This window comes from Parambassis ranga, chromosome 19, assembly GCF_900634625.1.
Source record: "Parambassis ranga chromosome 19, fParRan2.1, whole genome shotgun sequence".
In the NCBI taxonomy this organism is placed as follows: Eukaryota; Metazoa; Chordata; class Actinopteri; family Ambassidae; genus Parambassis; species Parambassis ranga.
The window spans coordinates 14,495,310-14,519,774 of record NC_041039.1 but is presented as its reverse complement, the minus strand read 5'-3'; the positions used below and the strand labels follow the sequence as shown (position 1 = coordinate 14,519,774).

Sequence of the window (24,465 nt, the reverse complement as noted above, 5' to 3'; positions counted from 1 at the left end):
TTACTGTTTCCTTTAATTCATCCTACAAGGTCTAATTTTCCATTCTGTTTTCACGACTGTTTGTCAACAGTGAAAGAATAGAAAAGAAGAAATGTGGTGTGTCTGATTAGAAGCTGTTGCTGTTGCCGGGAACAGTAATGATTACTTCCCCATTACTGAACGTGCTCCCACTCATTAGACATAATGGTGGTCCTGATATAAACCAGATAATTAAAATGATATTACATTAGTTACTGGTGTGAGATCAAGCGGCGTCATGTGAATGTGTGGTCTTGTATTATATACTCACTCACACTTTGATTAACCTTCGTTAAATATAAATAAATAACTCTGTACACCCTATTAATACAGTCTGAGAGCCAGTCAGGATCAGACCTTTCTAATTTGGAAATGCAGCGATGACATAATTTATTCCCCCCATTAAAAATCAGGTCAGCGGTCTGACGCACAGACAGAAATAGTCAGTGATGGTTCAGCCCTCCTGGACCAATTAGGGTTATTTTTGATTAATTACAGGTTACTGTAAAATGTAAAACCTAATCAGCGTTGTTAGCAATATATAAGCGACTAAGGATGCAGTTTAACTAATCACACTTTAAGTAATCACTATAATTGTAGAATAATCAGGAGGTGTGGTATCAGTCTTGCTGACGTCTGTGTTACAGCACAATGTAGGCTCGCACGTCTGATTCAATTACAGAAATAGCTATGTGGTGATGAGTTCACACAGCCAGCTAATTGTTTTTCAACAATTAGCTAATTGTTTGTCTCCATGTCTCCACATGTCCACATAAATGAAGAGGACACGGCAGCCACATACACAGCAAACCAGATTACATGGTGGCTTTCAGAAGAATTTGTTTTGTTTTGCTTTGTGCCATTACAATGTGGGAAGCAAATGAACAATGTTGCCTGGCTGCCTTTAGGCCAAGTCCCCACCCTCATGAACATGTAGACCCCATTCAGACTTGTGTAATCAATCGGACTGAAGCAGGATTCGGGCTGCATCCCCCTCTAGCTGGATTGATTTTTTTCTCAATCAGAACAGCGCAAATCCGGTTAGTCGGGTTGATTTCAAGGTGGATCTAGTCGTATTTGCTGAAATCTGACATGTGGCCGGAGAAATACGCTCACAGGTTTTGAAGGGCAGGTAGGTATTGATCCCCTGCATCGTTTTTTTTTTTTCTTGGTGAGGCTGGGCTGCAAAGGAAAGCTACACAAACATAGCACTGGTAAATTCCACACCCTAATAACCAAGAGAATCACTGCATAATTAGATTGCGGCCACCTCAGCTCCTGTGCTCCATGTCTTCAGGCCTATTTTGATTAAAGGTAGGTGGACTCAGCCAAGATAGCGACAGCTGCTTATCAAAAGCCTAAGGGTGATGTAGAGGCTTTGTCCATTATCATTTATAGTCTATGGTCTATGGTAAAATAGACATCTGGTAATAATGATAGTAAGTGTTTTTGTTTCTAACAACAACCTCACTCTTTAAATGCACTGATTGAATTTAAATGTTAGACCTCATTTGATTTGATTTGAGTCATGTCATGTAAAATTATAAAGCCATATCTGTCAAGGGGTTGTGAGACGGAGGACACAAATGCAGACTTAGCCGGAGGTGAAAGCAAACTCAGTGTTTTATTACAGGCTAGGTTCGGTACACAGAAGTTCAGTCCGCGAGGCAGAGGTATCCAAAAGGGCACAGGCAAAAACCAGTGGTCAAAGTCCAAAGCAGTGATCGGTACACAGGAGTTCAGTCCGCGAGGCAGAGGTAACACAAAGGGCACGGCAAAAACAGTAGTCTGATCCAAAACAGGTGATACACAGGAAAATCCAAAACTCACTCGAAAACTCACTGGGGAAATCACAAGAGCGGAAGGCTACTTGGACGGCTGTGTCGCTAGGATTACTCACAAGACGAACTGGCAACAAGGGGCAGGAAACACACAGGCTTTATACACAGGAGGGCGGGAAGACAATTGGACACAGGTGAAGCACATTAGGGCGGAGCAGGTAATCACAGGAGGGGGAAGGGAGCACACATGAGGAAGGGGAAGTAAACACAACTGAAACACAAGGGGAAGATCAAGTTTCAAAATAAAACAGGAAGTGACTAGTAAAACTAAATCTAATACAAACAGAAAATGAACTACAAAATAAAAGACCTGGCTGAAACCATGACAATATCATAATATTCTGTACTGTGAGTAACAGTAAAAACGATCTAATTTGTCCGAAGACATTGATATTTGTAATAATATTATCTTCTTAAAGTTGTAACAGCCTCATTCTATAATCTCATCTTTATCGTAGCCATAGTAACAGCAGAGCTGTCAAGGAGGATGTATTCAGTCCTTCAGCTGTTGAAAATTATTATTTATTTTTAGGAAAAAAAACTGTGTGTAAAGTTTTTTTCTTGATAAAAATAGCGAGCCGAAAGGTGTAAACACCTCTCATCATCCTTTTAAACCTTCTCATCAAAAACCTTCAAAGCTCTCCACTCACACAGCTTAACTTTGGTGTGGCTCCATGCTTTCTCTGTCAGTCACTTTGTTGTGTACACAACAAGGGCAGCAGCTGCTCACTCAGCAACTGCAGGCTAACCAGCACATATTCAGGAGAGGATGAACACCATGATGAGTGAGGCAGCACATGCTGACATCGTGCAGGTATTAATTGTTTTAAAACACTTATTTCAAATAATGAATGATGACTGATCAGTTCATGACCTATGGTAAAATAAGGTATTGCACCCAGCACATGCATGTGCAGTTGGCAACACAATAGCAGGGGGAATCCAGATGTGGCAGAGAGAACCTGTGAAATGAGTCCTATTCTGGGCATCCGGTCGCTCATTACAGAGGATATCGTCAGCAAGGTCCGTGACAGGATCTGACAGGTTGATGAATAATACAACAATACATCGCTGCAAAATCTGAGTGTATCCCTGGAATGTGTCCGTGCAGTTATGCACAACAAACTCCAAATAACCTGTGTCAGGATGCCTGAAACTCCTTGACATTCATCATAACATTCAAAGAGGCAGCCTGTCATCTTTGTAGCAGATAACTGAGAATCTCCTCCAGTAACCACAGGTAAGACTTGATACCATGATTTCCAACCAGAGATGAAACATCCAGAGTCTCCGACTGCTAAGAAGGTCAGATCAATAAGGTTTGCAGGCGAGATGAAGGCCTCTAGAAAGAGATTGCTGCTGGTTTGCTATCTTGGAATGGGTTTACCTTTACATGGGTTGAACTCTTGAGACAGGAAATCAACATTTGAAGTTGATAAGAGGATCGCTTTTCCATGAAGGACAGTGTGGAAACCTGCAATTCCTGAGTGACTGCCATCCAGGAAAGTTGTTTTTGAACTCATCCAACACATATTAACTTGACTGACTGCTGCCTCTTCCACAATATGAAGTAGGAGCTCCGTGGTTGTTATTTTCACACTGATGGCATTCCTATCGCTGTAGCACTTTCTAGAGGTTCCTTGCAAATCTGCATGCTCCACCACTGCTGGGTTTAGAGCATAAATGTAGAAAAATCATGTGCAAGTTTCTGTCTGACCACAATACATTGATTAGGTGTCAGTCCTACCATGATAGACCAAAAAAAGATGAGGGTTGCAGTCGGCACTTCTCTCTACATTCGTGTTTAGGTGTGATGATACTCAGTGCCTTCAGCTCTCCTTTGATGTCTTACTGTATTATTGCATTTCATCTGACGCTGTAAAAAAGTACAGCTCAACTTTTGTTGAACTTGTGTATATCTTCCAGTGTTGTTAGCACCGTGGTCTTATCTCAAACGAGACAGCACACCTCGTACTGTACTGTTCTGACAATCAGAGATCATTTCTGCTCATTAAGAACACATCATAGATCACAACATGGGTTGTTAAAAGGAACTTGGGAACAGAAAGATTTTAAAATACTAATCCACCTTCACTATCTGCCTTAAATCTGAAGGGCAGCGGCTAATTGGACGGTCCAATCCTCCTCTCACTTCACAGATTTGCCCCCAATTCCTTAAATAAATCACTGCAAGAGACGGCTCTTTTTAGCACCTTTACTGTAAGGGCCACTGGGCCACAACATCTTCTGCCTGTGTACAGTACACACAAAATCTAGGTGTGTGTGTCTGTTCACTATGGCTGTGTTTGATCCGATCAAACCTCAGACAACTGACATAAAAGAGGCTCGTTATTATCTCTTCTCTTTCTAAAGTGGGATGTGTTGTTTTACCGACACACATCAAACTGTCACACACACGTCTGCATCTTGACAACTCATAATAATGGACACGATTGGATTTGATCTGCAGTGTCAGGCGAGAGCTTGCCTTCCCTTCCATGATATGTTCTGTGGATAAATATGATGGAAAGTCAAAATAAATAAATCATTCAAAAGATGCACCTCCAGTCATCATGATGTCAGTATCTTCATCAATATCTTCAACTCTGGGGTTCTCAGAGTCTTTGACCTTCACTAACCTCAGTGTGTTTGCTGTCTACCATACACAATCCAGCCAGTGTGTTGGAAATAACTGGAGAGTACGACACAAGCTAGACAAAAAGGTGAGGGAGGGATGGGCTTGATGTGGACGTGGGTGGGTGTTCAGGAAGAAAAATGACCTTGTGTCATCAGCTTTCTTTTTCTATGGTGGCAGCGACCCACAAGGTCAAAAGGAAATGAAACATTTATCATAGAGTACAGTGTAGTCTCCTGTCATTTATGTCTGCACTCCTCCTTCATGGGAAAGAATGAACTAATACTCAGTGGTCTTTCTTATCTTTAGCAACAATATTTCAAAGTAATCATATTGATAATTAATGGTTCAAAATCACATACTGATGGTTTTTATTATGTCACAGAAATTACAAAATGTGCAGTGCAATTATGCTCACCTCCGTTTTGTGTGGTGTGTTCTACAATGATAAATGTATTTTTAAATGACTCCGATTTAAGTGGCATTCAGTGGCAATGAAGTGCAACCAGTCAGAGGTTACAATGTACACCTCTCTACCGTCCGTGACACAAACACAAGTGTTGTGAAGGGCGACAGAAAAACAACCATTTACATCTGATTACAGACTGAGAACATATATACAGTGTGTTCTGCCCACAGAAACTTCTGATGCTGCTGATATTTGTGGAAATGCCTTTATGCTTCTTCACACTGATTGGCCCCTTCGAGTTGACAATGAACAACATTTTTAAAAGAAGCCAAGAAGAGAAAAGGAAGAAAAGATAGAAGGGAAAAGTGAAAATAGACTGTTGGCTGCTCTGTTGGCTTATTAGCCAGTGGATTGAGGGAAAGGATATTGATTTATTGATTCATTACACCATCTGGAGTCAGCTCCAACAACTTGTAGGCAAAACCTACTTGTACAGGCCAAATGCTCTGTAAATCCCTCTGAAATCCGTCCAATAAGCCGGACTAAAAACAGTATTACAACTTCTATGAATTCCTGCTGCTGCAACATTTTGTCCAGATCCACTCAGATGACACATGCCGTAAAAATAATAGCATGATTCAAATTCATCTCTAACTGTAATGTACATCAAGACCAGTCAAGGTACACTCAATTGGTGAAGCAGTGTGCCTGTGACAGGTGAGATAGCTCATGCAAGGGTTTAGTTTAATAGTGTCACTCAGCAGTAAGATGCCCTTGAGGAGGATCTGCCAGGATGAATGGCCTCGTTCCTTGCTGCTGCATGACATGTGAGGTCCAGGTCACTAATGAGTATTTCTCCGTGAATACCTCAGCATGTACTTGTCATCTTGTCAGTTTTTTTACAGGGTTCAGGAAGCATGCCCTCCTCACTGCTGAGAGCTGCACATACTTCTAATTTGTCTCAACAGTATGGAATGAGTTTAATTATAATCACTCTTATATATTCATGACAGCTGGTAGTCATTATGGTTGGTACACATTTCTTTGTTTCAAAGTAAACATGCAGAGAGACTCTTACCATGACCTTACTCGCTTTGTTGTGATTAAATGCAAAGAGTGTTTACAGTGATGCTAACATTTCATAATCCAGTTTGCAACTATTATGAGACCTACAGTTAACTCTCAAGCAACTCATGCAGCTTAACAATGTGTTACAGTAAAGTTTTGGTAACTCAGAATATCTGATCAGGTTCCAACTTCTGAACATTGCACCTTGATTAGTATAATATAATAATCCTTGGTACACTTTCATCTCACAAATTCCAAGTAATGACTTGGAAAAATCACTTCTTTGGCAGCAAACACAGAGTAAGAGATGAGCTCATGACAGGAATGCTAAATCCGACTAAATACCCAATTAAACAAAGAGAGAGAGAGAGAGGTGAGCTGATTTATCTTGTCATTAAAAGGCATTTCAAACCTTTAAATAGTGAGAGAAGATGGGCTTATCAGAAGAGCATTGTCAGACGTACAGTGGCTGTACAATAACCTGATCTCAGCTCTGATTGCTGTTGTTTTAGGATGGACAGACACACAGCATTTATGTGAGGTCTCTGGTCCAGTCAGCGGTGACACCTGCTGTGTAAGTGCAGATGGATAGAGACAGATTTTTACTGTGGAAAGAAAAAATAAAAAGCTACAGTTTTGTTTTCTAAAGAGGCTGGTGATACATTTTCAGACAATTGTGCAGTATTACAAGACTGGAGCACTGGAGTGTTGTCTATCACTGGATAGATGCATAAAAACATCCAATACTCAACCAGCACGGTGACCTGATGGATTAAATACTTGACTATGGCTGAATGTGGGAACCAGCCCTCAACATCAGGTGATGCTGAGCGTTGAAATGACCAAACTGCCATTCCTCACATGACCTCTTGAAGTCGAATTCAAAAGGCAGTCTGTTTCCAAAGACCCTGTGTAAAACTGACCAGTTTAACAACAGAAAGAAAATAGTGTGGTTACAGGTCAGGTAAGGTAGAAAGTGCAAAGTTAACAGCCGAACGTGTCAGACTGCATAAAAGAAAAACCCTTCCTAATAATAATCATATAAATTGCGAAAATCTCTGGTGCTGGTGATTCAGCCTCATTCATGATCTTACAAACACGCCTCAATAAAAAGAAAGTTTGTTTGTTCATGTGGAGCATCTGATCGTGTAATTTGTAGCCGTTCACATTTCCACCTGAATGAAAAGTTGTTCAAGCACACAAAAAAAATAAGTCTGATGATGGACAATTCCACAAAATGGACCAGGAAAATTGACTATTTACTGTAATTGATTTCTAAACAACTTTCTTGGAATGTTACATAAAAGCAAAACCCACACATCTGTACTTCAGACGTCTTGAAAAGATGAAAATAATATGTACCACAATGGGCACATTGACTAAGCTGTAGCCTATTATATTTTTTTACAATGAATAACCCTGAAGAAAAACTGGTCATTGTGCAACACCAAAGAAAAAAAAAGAGTTATATTTATTTAACATATAAACACTGTAAATACACAATACAATATCTTGCTGAAGTTGCAGAAAAGAAGCAGGACCTCACACACAAATGCTACAGATCACTCTTCTGTTGAGGGAACAGGGGATTCTGCAACAACACATCCAGTAAGCCAAATTATCAAGTAATGGGGACTCATAAAATTCAAAAATAAATACAGTCTTAAACATTTGGCTACAGAAAGCAATGCAATCCACATCATAAAAAACTAATAACACTGCATCAAAATATCCATATGGCATGCTGAATTATGCATAATTTATATATAGAGCATTGTCCCCAGTGGGATCTTTAAAGCAACACTTTTGACCAATTGATTGGAAAACATTTAAACAGTCAATAACACATCAACAACATGCTGCTGAACAGCTACATTCAATAAACTGTACTGCATGGCATAACTTTTTGTTTAAAAGGCTATCATGGTCAATAGTAATCATGACATAACATTCATTGTTGTGATGAATCATAATCATTTTATACTGCACACAGAGATTGATGGTTAAGAGCAATGTTCACTCAATAAATGTCAGTAAAGCGGTGGACCTTGCTCCAAAACAAACACAAAAATATAATTAAAATGTATCCAATAATCAACAAAAACAATTAAGACTTCACACTTCACATCCATTTCTCCAGTGTGGCCACACACACACACACACATATTTTTGTTATTTAGTTATGTTTTGTGTCAACTTTGTCTGGACTTCACCTCACTGACTCACCCTCAGCAAACAACAGTGATTGTGTAATAATTATGACATCATATTCTAATAATACAGACCTATGTATTAAAATTACATGTGTTACAGCTGCCTATTTCCAACATTGTTTCCATGTTGTTTTGCAGCATTAAAGGACATGCCTTCCCCCCCCCCCCCCCCCCCCCCCCCCCCCTGTGAATTGATGGAGCTGCTGAGGCGAGTGGTGAAATGTCTCCAAAAAATGGCCAATTGCCTTTTTTTTTCCTTAATATGTGGTAAAGGTAATTTTCTGTCCCTACCAAAATAGTGTTGGTGCCTAATCAGACAGTGACTGGTTGAAGAACAGAAAACTAAAAATGCATAGTTATAATAAAGTATGATTTGGCCTGCTACTTAAGGTGTTTAACATGCTATTAGGCTGCATTATATTTGTCTACACTGTCCTTTTACAATCTGTGGCATTCAAGATATTATGTCTGACAGATAACAGGATGAACAATCCAAGGCTGAGCCATAATGCGACGTGATTGTATGAGTGGAGGAGATTTGTCTCACAAAAGAGCAATTTTGAAAGCAATATCACTGAAGAAGCCATCATCTCCAAAGAAGGATGAAGGAGAAGATACGCTTTTAATGAAAAGCTTTGTTGCTTTTATATCTTGCTTATTGGGATGATGGAACTTGAAATATTTATGGTGTTTTTGCTGTCATTCAGCTCTTCTGTGTGTGGGCTAGGGCCAACTGAGCCTATCTGCCTTTGAGGTGAAAGACACGTCATTTGTATAAGGCAAGTGTTGTTTTCTATATTAGTCTGCGTGTTTGAGCTTTGACGACATCGCTTGAGACCTTGGTGAAGATGTATGGTAAACAGGCCATAGGTGATTGGGTCAAGACAGGCATTGAAGAGGCCAAAGATAAACAGCATATGAGTCAGTGAATGAGAGACCGTCTCCTCCATTTTTTCAGGAAACAGCCAGTACCATAAGCCGAGAAGGTAGTATGGGGTCCAGCAGATAATGAACGAGGTGACGATGACGATACTCATCTTAAGAGTTCTCATCCGAGCTTTAGGGATATTGTTATGTGAGCGGCGGAGATGAAAATCTTTAGACAGCACTAGAAGGAAAACATTGCATCTGTCACACACATCGTTGTGTCTCGGAAAACATTCAGAATGCAGATCAGGGGGAGAGGAAAAAAAAAGTGACACTTACGGTTTCCCCGAGCCATGCGGCTGGATATCTCAACAAGGATTCGCGTGTAGCAGAAGATCATGATGACCAAAGGAAGGAGGAAGAGGCACACAAAAGTGAACATGTTGTAGAGGGTCTCCTGCCAGCGCTGCACAAAACTGCCATGGGTGGTGCACTGAGTGAAGTTCTCCGGGACTGTGATGGTCACATTGTGAAATATGAACATCTGCATGAAAAAGACAAATAACAGCTCTGCTTAGTGTTGACTCTACGTTAGTCCTCTATTTTCACATCTAAGCCACCATGCTGCAGGTGAATGTATCTCAGAAAGAAAGAAGATGGTCTAAGGAGAAAGTGCAGATCCACACATTTAATGAGAAAATATGTTCTTTCCACACCATCAGTTCAACATTTCCTGATCTCTTCACTGAGGGGAAAAACAATTTTAGTGTGACATTATTTCATATTTTTTTAAAGCCCTGTTTGTGGGGAGGCCCACATCTCCGGACTTTGAAAACCTGTTCTGCAAATGGAATGATATTTCCACTGCCCTGTATGTTGTTGACCTGTGGATCATCACCAGTCAAAACACACTTTTTTTCAGAAACAGGCCCAAATTTTAAATATGTTAGATTTCTCCAGAGCATCACTTCAGACCGTCTGCATAGCTGCATAGTTTCTGAGGTTGGGACTGTTGGGGATCTCCAAAAACTTTAAACAAGCCTGAAATCATCATGTAAACTTGTGACTTTGGGAGCAATACCCTGACCTCCTCTTTATGTTTTCCTTCTACCTAGAGGTTCAGTTGCAGTTACTGACATTATTCCTCTGTACAACTTTTATTTCCACATTCTGATTATCTGATGATGTTTATTTTGTGCTGCTGTAATTCATTATAAATGTCATGGTTTCAGCCAGGTCTTTTATTTTGTAGTTCATTTTCTGTTTGTATTAGTTTTAGTTTTACTAGTCACTTCCTGTTTTATTTTGAAACTTGATCTTCCCCTTGTGTTTCAGTTCTGTTTACTTCCCCTTCCTCATGTGTGCTCCCTTCCCCCTCCTGTGATTACCTGCTCCACCCTAATGTGCTTTACCTGTGTCCAATTGTCTTCCCGCCCTAATGTGCTTTACCTGTGTCCAATTGTCTTCCCGCCCTCCTGTGTATAAAGCCTGTGTGTTACCTGCCCCTTGTTGCCAGTTCGTCTTGTGAGTAATCCAAGTGTTCCAGCCTTTCTACAGCCTCTTGGTTTTCGTGAGTTTTTGTGGTGTTTACGTGTTCAGCCCTGTGTTTGGATTCTCTAGTGTTTTGACCCTGCTTGGACTCTTGACTACGGTTTTGCCTTTTGTTGTTTGTACCTTTGCCACGCTGACTGATCACCCGTGTACCGAACCCTGGCTAGTATTAAAGGAACTGAGTTTGTTTTCACCTCTGGCTAAGTCTGCATTTGTGTCCGCCATCTCACAATCCCTGACAATAAATCTACTACTAATTACAGAAACGACATCTGTCAGAATTATTTTCTCTGAAGCTGTCAACAACTTGGCAGTAAAAACATGTTATTGTTTTCTATCAGAAATATTGCTGTAGTGACTGAGAGAGAACACCCACTTAGATAGGTAGATAATTTCCTTATAGCTGAAACATCACTGCAGACATGATCGAGGGACGATTAGCATCCAATGAATGGATGTTATCAAAGCAGGTCATCCATTATAATCCACAGCTCTCCCTATCTACATGTCAATGTGCCATCAAAATGAGCATGTGTAAAAGACAGACCTGCCAACCAGGAGAGACATTTTATGAGCACTACCCCCAACAGGCTAGGAGGGGCAGGTGGGAGAGTGGGTTCAAATGCATCGCTCTAATTGGCTGAAAGCTTTTTACTCGACTTACATAGACTTCTGTGGCTCACCGGCAGAGTCAACTTCATAGAATGCATAGAAACTGAAACCGAAACTGAGAGATGCAACAAATGCGTACATGGAAAGCAGTGAATCGTACAAGTGTACTTAAGGGTCAGAATGCATGCAGAGTACAAGAAATGCATAAATGTTAGCAGGTCTGACAGGTTGTTATATAATCTGTTTATCATCTTGGGCTTCCATTTCTATACTGAAATCATAATTACAGCAAGTAGTCACATTATAGATTCTAAATTATTTCTTTACAAATGTAAGTCCAACATGCTGCTTTCAGTAACATATCATCTTGTCAGCCTTATTGTGTCTGTATAATGCAATGTAAGCTCCTGCACAGGAGCCAGACCATCTGCTGAGCATCTGTACAGTTTGCCTTTAAAATACCAGAAAGACATACAGTAAATGCAGGGAAATTAGACTCCTGTGGAGAGCACTCTATTGTGCATGCAGACACTAGAACCCAAGCAGATACGAAAATAGCCAAGAAAAAACAATGGCAGGTCTGCAGTCATAATTCGTATTATAATCAATAGGTGAACGTACACTACATTGACTCAATGGATTAGTGAATTGTGTTTTACTGTAATATATACTATAATAATGTGACGGTTGAGTTTTTTAAATGTCCAGTAAATACAGGAATACTGTCACTCATGTGGTCTACAAAACGATATTATTCACCTTCAAGGTGGCGACATTGGGGGACGTCAGCCTGAGGGGTTGTGTCATATTTACCAAAATACCTGCTAGCACCCTCTGCAGCTGCTTCATCTTTTTTCCTGTCAGCTATAGCTGAGGATGTCATTTTGAAAACATATCTGACTAAGAGATACACTCAACAAAAATATAAACGCAACACTTTTGTTTTTGCTCCCATGTTTCATGAGATGGACTTGAAGATCTAAACTTCATTCCAGATACACAATATTACCATTCCTCTCAAACATTGTTCACAAATCTGTCTAAATGTGTGATAGTGAGCACTTCTGCTTTGCTGAGATAATCCATCCCACCTCACAGGTGTGCCACATCAAGATGATGATCTGACATCATGATTAGTGCACAGGTGTACCTTAAACTGCCCACAATAAAAGGCCACCCTGAAATGTGCAGTTTTGTCTCACAGCAAAATGCCACAGATGCCACAAGCATTGAGGGAGCGTGCAATTGGCATGCTGACAGCAGGAATGTCAACCAGATCTGTTGCTCGTGCATTGAATGTTCATTTCTCCACCATAAGCCGTCTCCAAAGGCGTTTCAGAGAATATGGCAGTACATCCAACCGGCCTCACAACCGCAGACCACGAGTAACCACACCAGCCCAGGACCTCCACATCCAGCAGGTTCACCTCCGAGATCGTCTGAGACCAGCCACTCAGACAGCTGCTGAAACAATTGGTTTGCATAACCAAACAATTTCTGCACAAACTGTCAGAAACCGTCTCAGGGAAGCTCAACTGCATGCTCGTCGTCCTCATCAGGGTCTTAACCTGACTCCAGATCGTCGCCGTAACAGACTTGAGTGGGCAAATGCTCACATTCGATGGCGTCTAGCACGTTGGAGAGGTGTTCTCTTCACGGATGAATCTCAGTTTACATTGTTCAGGGCAGATGGCAGACAGCGTGTGTGGCGTCGTGTGGGTGAGCGCTTTGCTGATGTCAATGTTGTGGATCGAGTGGCCCATGGTGGTGGTGGGGTCATGGTATGGGCAGGCATCTGTTATGGACGAAGAACACAGGTGCATTTTATTGATGGCATTTTGAATGCACAGAGATACCGTGATGAGATCCTGAGGCCCATTGTTGTGCCATACATCCATGAACATCACCTCATGTTTCAGCAAGATAATGCACGGCCCCATGTTGCAAGGATCTGTACACAATTCTTGGAAGCTGAAAATGTCCCAGTTCTTGCATGGCCAGCATACTCACCGGACATGTCACCCATTGAACATGTTTGGGTTGTGCTTGACCGGCGTATACGACAGCGTGCACCAGTTCCCACTAATATCCAGCAACTTCGCACAGCCATTGAAGAGGAGTGGACCAACATTCCACAGGCCACAATAGACAATCTGATAAACTCTATGCGAAGAAGATGTGTTGCACTGCATGAGGCAAATGGTGGTCACACCAGATACTGACTGGTTCTGAGTGCCCAGACCGCCAATAAAGCAGAAACAAAATGCACATTTCAGGGTGGCCTTTTATTGTGGGCAGTGTGAGGTACACCTGTGCACTAATCATGATGTCAGATCAGCATCTTGATGTGGCACACCTGTGAGGTGGGATGGATTATCTCAGCAAAGCAGAAGTGCTCACTATCACACATTTAGACAGATTTGTGAACAATGTTTGAGAGGAATGGTAATATTGTGTATCTGGAATGAAGTTTAGATCTTCAAGTCCATCTCATGAAACATGGGAGCAAAAACAAAAGTGTTGCGTTTATATTTTTGTTGAGTGTAGATGTATGTGTTAAAAATCAATAAAAGAGATTGAATATTTTCCACTAAACTCAAATGGCCTTTGGCCTGTGTGTCTAAAATACAGATATATTTACTGCTCAGGAAGCACAATCCCATGAGACGTATGAGCTCATAAAGCAGTCATAATACAGTTATTTACTCTTCCATGCCTCTGTAAATACTCTGTAAATACCACTCATCGGAATTCTTTCAAAGATATAAAGCCAGCCAAAAAATTTTCTAAAGTATTTAAATAAATTCCGTGACAAATTTAATCCTGATAAAATGTGTTAATGTGTTTTTCTCTGTTCAACGAGGGAATAGGTGATATTATGGTCAAATATGAAATGCAATGTGATGTTCCACAGCTGGCATGTTTCTAATTTTCTATTTAGTATTTAGTTTTATTACCTGCAACATGATATAATTCAAACTGAGAGCAGATGCCACAAGGATGTCAAGGGAAAAGTCAGTGCTTGGGGCTAAAACATGAGGCGAATCTGAAACGAGAGCAGCATTGCTTTTGGCAGTTTTATTCATTTCAATTTTATTTATATAGCACCTTTTACAATCAGAATCTCCAGGTGCTTGGGCACGGTACTTTAAAAAAGTAACTAGCTATAGTTACTAGTTACTTCCCCAAAAAAGTAACTGAATTTGTAACTGAGTTACATCATTATACTAACTATCAGGGAAAGTAACTATTGCATTACTCTTTTAACAATCATGTATAAAAAAAAATTAAATCACTGTACACTAATCTACACTCATCCCATCACTGGTCACCACCATGACAAGAAATGCACTGTGATGGCTGAGAAGCTGAGTCTCTGAAAACGCAGCAGTAACTGCAGAGGTGAGCAACAAGTGGTAAAAACTTACATGTACACGTTCATAATCCAACAGAACAATGCTGAAGTTCAAAGTGTGACTCTTAAAGCTTGTGTGAAATTACATATAAATACATTATAAACCCATTTAGCCGTGATACTAAATAAGCACTTGCTTCTCCTTAACATAGCAATCACCTCTGAGTGGAGCCCCACTGAGCTCTCCATCTGTACGGAGAACCATAAATGACACTTGGATTACTTCCCACACCTCTGATTTACAATGAGTTACACGCTTATTAGTCAACAGTTAATTCTTAACACATTCAGGGAAGGCAGGCTCATGTTCAAGGCTTTACACTGCCTTTTCTATTATTAATAGCCTTCTAATTGCTCTAATTTATGCCCTACATATACTTTGGTTGGTTTAATCATATTGATAATTAACAGAGTGAGTAGGAATGTTTTAAGTGATGGGCAGGTGGTCGGGTCACAATCTGCTTACATTCAAGGGCTTGCAGCAGGACAACTGGACTGGTTAAGAGTTCCTTGAAGACGCTTGGCTGCTCTTTCAAGCAGGGTTTTTAAGTTCAGGACTGCTTCAGGCTCTTGAATGAAAAATGACCTGGATGACTGAGAATCTTCATGCCACTTAGTCTACTCTGCCTGGATGTTAATGGTTGGAGCCTCCCTCATTTCAAAACCCCTCCTCTTCTGCGTTATGCCAATGTATGTTCATCCATCTTGATTTACAGACTATGGATGGGACACAGGGTTTTGACATGAAAGGATTAGATATAATAGGTTCAAAGCATGAGCGGTTTGAAGATGAATGGATGGATGAATGGAACTACATCCATAAATCAACATAAACAATTTTAAATATAATTGGACTAACCATCATGTAGTAGGTAGGATAGCAAAATGCATGGCTGGCTCACAAATTTGGCAATTATATAGCCTACAGCTATTAATAACAGAGGACAGTAAACATCCCTGCGGGTCACTGGATTTCCTCTTATCTGCTTATTTGTTGCTTCAGCCCCTGAGTAGATACCAGAGTTCACAGCTGTGCATAGGACAGTATATAGTGTATGTTTCTTCAAAAAAAAAGATGCATTGAGTATCGTCTGTAATGAAATGACAAATAGAAAAACACAGGATCAGCAGCAAGGTGCAGGGATTGTTACACCAGAAAATATCTAAGTATCCTACTGATTCATCTGAAGTGATGAGGAAAAATCAAACAACGAGGTAATGGCCTTGCTGTGTAGTTTATACAAGCAGAAGTGATTTCTGATTTAACGTAATTATTCTCTCACATTAGAAAATATAGCAAATCTGCTACCTGGCTTGGGGGATAATCTAGAGCATTCCCGATAGTTTAGAGCACTTGCCATCACTCTGCCACCCCGCCATCCACTGTAGAAGCCAAAAAGCCCATGATACAACATGTAATTCAACATGATTAGCTGCAGAGCTCCCCTCATCTCATTCAGTATTCCTCTGTGAGCTGTGACAAATATATCGAATCCCCTGCTTGAAGCATTTCATCCTGCTTGTTAGCTGCCATATGATGTAGTGTTTTGGGCAAAATGTACAATGCGGAGGGGGGGGGATCCAGCTGTCTGCACTACAAATCATACATGAAGTGGAGTCTCATTTGTGATCCTTTTAGACCTGTGAAAAACCTTTTAGACGTTCACGTCATAGGGTGAGGTGAAAATATTCACTTTTCAGCTGTGCAATGTACTATATGTAACAACTAAAATCATACCTGAAAATACAGGATCCAGAACCAAAAACCCGTCATTATCAAAGAGAAGGCTGGGTACACAAGAAGCGAGTGAAGCATCAGTATCTGACAGGACAAATGTGAAAGCAAGAGGCCAGAAAAACAAACAGGAGATCAAAATGACGAGGACTAAAAGGCTGGAAGGCGAGGTGCAAGATGGGCCGGCAAGTGAAGAAGGTGAGAGGTAAGATAATGAGGAACAGGTGAAATGAATTGTGGAAAGACCAAATGAAATTTAAAAAAAAAGAAGTGGATGTAGCCAGATGGTTGAGTCACTTAACAGTGATCTGCAGCATTGGTCTCACCTGGATGTCACTATTTACACAATCACAGTCTAATCTAATACATGCAAAAGAAAATCATTACAATTTAAATATTTAAATCCAACCTGTTATTGAAGGAATTTACTAATGAGCCCAAACAGAAAATCTACTCTCATTCATTCATGTTGACAGGACTTCCTGCCCACCCACAGACCATGCAGGAAATATGTACCATTACCATTACCATTACCATTATCCCTTTTTTATGTGCAATCCTTTGATTTAACCTCTGTAAAGCTAGTGGCTTTAGTACACTCTATAATTCCATAATTACAAGCTGCTGCTTCTTAGAGTTTAAGGAGGTTTCAGGTTTAGTTCTATACAGCGTTATATAGAATTGATTTTGTGTGTAAGTCACATTAATGAGGAGAAATACAAAATGTGACCTCCTAATCAAGTCTAACTTGAATAACAGTGAAGACTCTAATAATAGTTTGATGAAGGTGTATTTGCACAGTGAAGCTGACCTTTCTCACAGAGTCATCCTTTGTGTAAACCTCTCTCATGATTACTATATGAATTCATTCTTGACGTATGGTCACAATGACCTTTGACCACCAAATCAGCTAATCAGTTCATTCTAAAATAAAAGTGTATTTCTTAGAAATTCCTTGGAGGTGCTGTTCAGATATTTGACTGACAAGAACAGACTAAATTACAGGAGGACCAAAGAGTTAATAATACTGTTTAATTAGTCTCAGGACTGGGATAAAACATTACAAACACACCGGCTCTATATGGGTTTAAAATCAGTAACCAGCAAAGGTAGTCCACCTGCCCAAGAAATACAATGTTGACTCTTTGATTAATGCTGTAATCAACTTTTTCCCACCCCATTCTAGCCACAGCGTCATATTCCAATATATCTTTGTCATTTCTTTACCTTCCCTCATATGTAACCTTTTCAAATGGAGATATGATCCCATGACCTTCTGCAGCAGAGACAGTGACATGTGATAACATGCTGTCCTCTTATGGCATCAGTATTACAGCTGAATGTTCTACAGGTGACTGAATGTCTTCCTGCTGTTTGTCTTTGAGGCTAGGAAATAATGACAACATGCATAAATCAAATTAGGAAAGCCATGCTACAACCGTATTCCTATTTGTAATCATTTAAAGGACCTGGATTTAATTTTGTTCCAATTGTGGTCTCAGGTTGCTTCAGCATTATATTAATATGCAAAGGAGCATGTGTTCCCTTTTGATCTTCAAAAACAAAGAAATAAAAAGGCCTCACGGGAGAATGCTTTCAGGTGTTCAGTAGAAAGGTCTTAGAGGTCAGGACTTCTTGGTATCTACTGTGTACGTATGAGATGTAATGACTGATACAGAATAATCTTCCTCTCAACCCACCTATATCAGAGGTCTGGGGGTATGAGATTTTAGCTGCATAGAGTTCTGCTGTTTTTAACAGGGGCCTCTGATGTTGTAACCGGTATCTGCCGCAACCCGTCACCCGGTTTCAGGGTCACTGGACACGCCACTTCAAAACCTAGCTAGTGAGTGTGTGGAAGCTGCCAGTTATTTATCTGTATCCTTTGCTTTAGAATGAATGATGTATGAGTGTGAACCTCTGAGTCTTGGTTATCTCAATACGGCAGGAGATGGGAGTGTGAGTGGAGCTAAGGTTGGTGATCATGTAAGCAGTCCAAGTGCCTGTTCTCTTACCTATGCATAACCTACTTAATATAATAACAGTTTTCTAGTGGGCTGCAAGTATGTTTGTTCTGCTGTTAAGTTGGGCAGAGGTTAATGAGAATTGACTGCCAGCCTCAGGTGATTGTGTAATTTCTGAACTGTGAATCTCTTCCATCTGTTCCTGACATTGCTGTTTAAACACAGCCACAATTATAAGATAATCACTTTTAAAATGGAGACCACTGAGCTCCTAAATCGTTTTTGTCCAGAGCCCGAAGGTGTCAGATTTTCAGGGTTTTTTAAGGATGCGGACACAAGTGCAAAGACAGGTGACAGTTCAATGTTCAAAAACAGGTCCTTTATTACTGGCAGAGGTCATGCACAGAGTACATGCAAAGACCAAAAGGCTAGGGGTGAAATCCAAAAGGCAGAATACACAAAAAATGACCAGAATCCAAAAGCTCAGAGGGCTGACAAACAGGGTAACAAATGAGATGACAAGGTTACAAAAGGTGGGAAACAGGGGAAAGAAGAACACAATAATAAACAAAAAACAGAACACAGGATGCAAAGACAACAACAAAACAACCAGAACACAGGGACCAACCAGAAACAATGAATCAATGAGAACAACAACAAAAGAACTCAAGATCATGACACAAATCAGGTGAGAGAGTGGGAGTTTAAATCTGAACCGAGTGTGTTCGTGCAATGATTTTTTAATGAAGCTGGTTTTGAGGTATTTCTATAAAAAGATATTACTGTAGAAAGTGGACATGTTCTCAGGTGCACAGCAGTAGGAGTCACTACAGCATGACTTTGAATTCCTTTGAAAGAAAAAAAAACAGTATGTCAAGTGTACAGCATCGGTAGCTTACTCTAGCTTGCACCAAAAAAAGTCCAAATCCAGTATCATCAGATGTGGAGTGCCTGCTGTAGTGTTATGAAATCTGCAATGTAGCTGATTACTAATAATAGTGGCACAGAGACATGTGACAGAGGTCACAGTTTGAACAAAGCTTAGTGTGTTAGGATACTTTTAAAAGTATTCAGTTCCAGAATACAGATTACGTGTCCTAAAGTGTAATATGTAATGTGTTCCATTACATTACTCAATCTGAGTAACATATTCTGAATACTTGGATTACAAACATTGAATTGCATTTTAATTGAGTGCAGCGATAACAAAATGTCCAGATTGCTACAGCTGACTTCATTTACATCAATGTTCTATTTCATCTATTTCATCAATTCTATTTATACCATGTATAAAACTACCTGACTCCAGGCGACATGTTCATACCTAACTGTTAATCAGACTCAGTTTTGGACAGAGTCTGCTAGAAGCTAACGGCTAATTAGTTCATTCATTAAACTGAAGCTAAAAGTGTACCTGTTGTGCCAAAAACTGATTTCCGTTGCAGGAGTGCACATGGCGCCTTAAAGCTGCATCGCTGAGAGTCTGTAGCACCACAGCTGTTTCGTCTCATCCATACTGTTGCCGCGCACACAAACTTGTAAGTTCATGTCTTACCTTTTGACTTGGTCATTGTAAAAAGTAGCTTGTGAGCCAGAAAAGTGTGTAGTGTATATATACATATAGACTCTAAGGCCATCTAAGGCTCCACTGTGTGTAATTGAGCCTCTAATTGCAGAATATTACAGCATTGTCAACTATGACTATCTCTCCAATGTATATTACATATACGTGTATGTTACATCCTTCACCCCAGCCCCACGGCATAAGGCAGAGGAAATCGAAGGGTACACTTGATTAGGTGCTTGATAAGCATTCCTGATATTTGCAACTCACTTGAAAGCCTGTCGGGTCAATGATCCACGGATGTGCTGTACTTGATCAGAAATGTCATCTCATTAATGTGAACAGCTGCTTCATTTGTGTTCAGCATTTCAGCCAAATACAAGAACTATCATGAACTTCACATGGCATTCTTTAGCACCCAGCCACTTGGGCAAGACACTTCACCCTAGCCTGTGGCGTGCCTTGCTAGTCATTGTATGACACTGCTTGCCATAACGAATTTCCCTCTGGGATTAATACAGTATCAAAAAAAAAAAAAAAAAAAAATATGCAGTAAACAAATCTAACCCTTACTTTCCTAATGGCCTTGCAGATTTTCTTACCAAAACACCTCAATTAAATTATAATGTGGATAAAAACAGAGTGTACCTTTCAGGCAAATTTGTGTCTCACAAGTAGAGGACACTGAAAAGCCAGCCACATTTTTTCTGTTACACAAGATCAGAAAGGTGTCTAATTATTTTTCCCCCTGCAGACTTAATAGATAATTATATTGTCCAGCAAAATACAACACAGTGTTTTAATTTTTTTATAATCAACAGCACATCTCATACCTTCATTCAAAGATTTTTAAATTTCTTTCACTTATGGTCAGATTAGTGCTACATGGTGAACACATAACATATGAATGTATTTACCAACCACACCCAATCATGGGACCAAAGGTCTACTAGGCTGATGGTAGTAGCAGCAAGGCAGACCTTCAATCAGGATCCTGGGGTTCACGTTGGAATTAATCACCCCTGGTTACATGCATTCATAACATTAAACATATTTTGTAAGGGAAAACGTTTTCCTTCTGAGGAGGATGATACAGCCTGAGAATGATACAGGTCTTAAGACTTTTTTGTTGAAAGAGGTAAAATCAATCAAGGCAATCTTATTATCATTTTGGCAAATGTTTCCTCTCATTTCCTATTCATGAATGTCACATCAATTGGTTTGGCTTGAATAAATTCAAGGATGAAATGTGAGCCACACTCTTACACTGCACATGTGTTGATTTTTATTCCTATAGTTTTCAGATGTTAGCTGATGGACTCGTTTTTACCTTTTTAATGCTTCGTGACTCGATGTACCTGTTCTTATGTCACAAAGAAATGTTTGTTTTTATATTCATATAGTACTCAAGATAATCTATACACCTGTGGAATAAATAAAATAAATTATGCTGGCTGACTACCACGCATAAAGACCACATTCCATTCTTTACAAGTGTATTAGTCCAGTCAAGTGACTCTTGAATGTTAAGTCTGAGGTGGCCAATTGCTTGTTGCATCATCAGGTGTGCAACAACCTCGCTTTCAAAGAAACGTTATTGCTGAATGTCTCCTCCTGCTCAAACCCTGTAATTCTCACCTCTGTACACGTTTCTAATTGTTTAAAACGCAGGCTTGTGAAAATGGCTAGAAGGATAGAAGGTTTTGTTTTGACTTCTGTCATTCTTTGGCTGTTCCACTACAAAATAATAATAATGTGCTTAGCACTTCTGAAAGGTAAACACACCATTCCGTCTGTTCAATTACATCTTTACTATTTTTTACTTTGTATACTTTCACACATCTATCCACTCCAACAACCTCCACCGTCTTTTAAGTATTTCACTGAATGATAAGTCATGTGTCATCTAAGTATCAGAACACTATGTACATATTTAAAATTAACTGTGTGTTTGACAACTGTATAGTATTTGCCCCCTTGCGCTCCAGTCCTATTACATGAGACAGAGGAGCTACAAAGGCTGATTTTATGCTGATTAAATACTTGATAAGCATTTCTAATGTTTGCTAAAAACCTGCAGGGTAAATGCTTCACCTAATAAGAAGATACAAATTAATTCCTGTGCTGAACTGCTTACTTTGTGTTCAGTATATTAAATTCAGTGAATGTTGTGGATACCAATGATTTGAACCTGCACAGATAAAAAAAAGAAGCCTGATTTTTTATTTGAAAGAAAATAAAATATTCCTGCTGCTAGTCAAAGGCTTATAAACAGGCACCTGACAGGGTCTATAGGCAGCCTCCAAGTGGCTACAAGCCTCTCTGAGTGCGCCCAGAGTGGAAGAACATACAGGATGTTGTTTTTCTTACCTGAGGGAGTGAGAGGATCACACTCATCGTCCAGGCCACAGTCAACATGATTTTGCTTTTCCTCTTGGCCTCGCTGATGCCCAGCGGATTGAGGATAGCAGACTGTCTATCCAAACTGATGACCACAGTTACAAAAGCGCAGGAGTACATCGCCACCAGCTTCATGAACATCAGCAGCCTGCAGGCGACATCCCCAGCCTGCCACTGCACCGTGATGTTCCACACCGCGTCCACGGGCATCACGATGAAGGTCACCAGCAGGTCCGCCACTGTCAGGTTCATTATCAGGATCCGGACATGTGACTTGCGTTTGCCGCCGTTGCTGGCTGCCCACAGCACAAGCAAGTTGCACACAGCCGACACTGCGCACAGGGTGAATGTGATGATCACTCTGACTTTGGCTGCGGTGGAGAAAGTGGGCAGCTGGAGCGCGTCTCTATCGGCGCTCTTATTGCACTCTGAAGTCGGTCCCTGACAGCTGCCATTCACAGTTTGATCCGTCAGATGGTGGAACATAATGAAGGCTTGAGTCTGACTGACAGGGTGCAGAGGTGGAAGCAAGAACCTAGGCTGCGTGTCTGTCCTCCACCATCATCTCCAACTTGTGATGTGAAAACTGTGAAAAACAATTGGGTATATTTGTCTTATTTTGTTCGTTCCACAATACGCAAATGCTGCAGCGCGCCTTCAGTGTAACACTCCAAAAGCAATTTCCCTGGCACATGCCTTAATTAACGCACAATAAATGACCAGAAAACAATCTGTCAGTGCAAATCAATCACCAATAAATTACAACCCAATTAACCCAATAAGACATAAAAGAACACGGTCAGAGAACAAATAAAATGCCAACACTGTGGAACTGAATAAGTGAACTTCACATTTTCATTTTCATAAACACTCTTCGCTTCTTTCAGTCTTTTGTTTTTGTTTCGAATGAAAAGAGAAAACTGTGAATAAAGCAGAAAAAAGACTCACCTGCAAGATGGATCACCAGTGCGCGCTGAAAGGAACCAGGACTGTATTTCTCTACTGCAGTGAGTGAGTGCAGCTGTTGCTTCTGTCCGCTTCATTCAGCCGCTCTGACGCGCAAAATACCAAGCTACACACAGTCGGAGTGGTTTGATCCATTCACGGGGGATCCTCTCTGCTAACAGGTGAGACGCAATGAAAATACCAACAAATCCTGTTGGCTACAAACAGCCGCAGTGAAAGATTGTGTGATAAAATGAAATTCCAGCACAGGAAGAGGATGGAAAAGGCATAATTTTATATATATATATATATATACATATATATATATGTATATATATATATATATATATATATATATGTGTGTGTGTGTGTGTGTTGGGAGGGAATGAGGAATAGGAGCTCTGAGGAGGAGACGCAGCTCATTCCTCTGCTCTGCTCTCACACAGGAGAAACTTCTCATCATAATAAAAACTGTTATTTGCTTGGAGCTGTCTCGAGCAGCGCGCAGCCACTTATGCATTATTGTTTTCTGATTTGTTTTTCATCCCTTTAACTCAGTCAGTTGGTGCCAGACATCCTTTCGGCGGAGTTTCTTAAGTCTGCTACAAGCTCAGACTGAGTTTTCTTCCTCCCCTGCTGGGTGGGTCTGTATCAGGAAAAGCTGACAAGTAAAGACAATACAAAGTCTACTATAAGCAGACTGACAAAAGATAGAAAGATGATAGATCTCAGGTCTTCTCACCCCAGTTTGTTCTGAAGAAACATGATAAAAATGTGATCATACTCTCACAAAAAAAAATGGAAGACAAAACTGATAATCTCATTCAATGAATCCTTATCTGCTCCTGTGTCATGGCTGTAATCCATGCATTATTATGAGGTTGCTGATATGATTTAATCACCTTAATGTTAATATAATTTTCAGCATCAACCGTATCAGTATCTGATAACAATATTGTAATAACTGTCTTTCACAGTCTTATCCATCTGGGAACCTCAGTGCCAAATTTCCTAAAATTGTCCTTGTCATTTCTGTGAATAATTTATCTGCTTCAGCCTCTCCCTCTCTGACTGTCTGTTTCTCTGTCACGTCGTCTGTAACTCTGTGAGTGTTTGTCCTCTTTCTACACGCTAGAGAGGAGATGGTGCATAGCTCAGGTCGTCTATGGTTGGCTGCACCTGAAAGTTGGCAGATCACTTTTAAAGTTCTGTCAGCCTGTCAGCTTTG

General features: G+C 40.3%; 1 protein-coding gene across 1 annotated transcript; it reads right to left on the bottom strand.

Annotated features, from left to right (window-relative positions):
* Nucleotides 1-8,828: 8,828 nt before the first annotated feature.
* gnrhr4 (gonadotropin releasing hormone receptor 4) lies at nucleotides 8,829-22,808 on the bottom strand. Its single transcript, XM_028430752.1, has 3 exons — nucleotides 22,263-22,808; nucleotides 9,391-9,595; nucleotides 8,829-9,292 (listed from the first exon to the last, which is right to left on the bottom strand). Exons 1-3 carry the CDS (start codon nucleotides 22,776-22,778, stop codon nucleotides 8,829-8,831), a joined length of 1,185 nt encoding a protein of 394 aa, XP_028286553.1. The 5' UTR covers nucleotides 22,779-22,808.
* Between the last annotated feature and the right edge of the window lie 1,657 nt (nucleotides 22,809-24,465).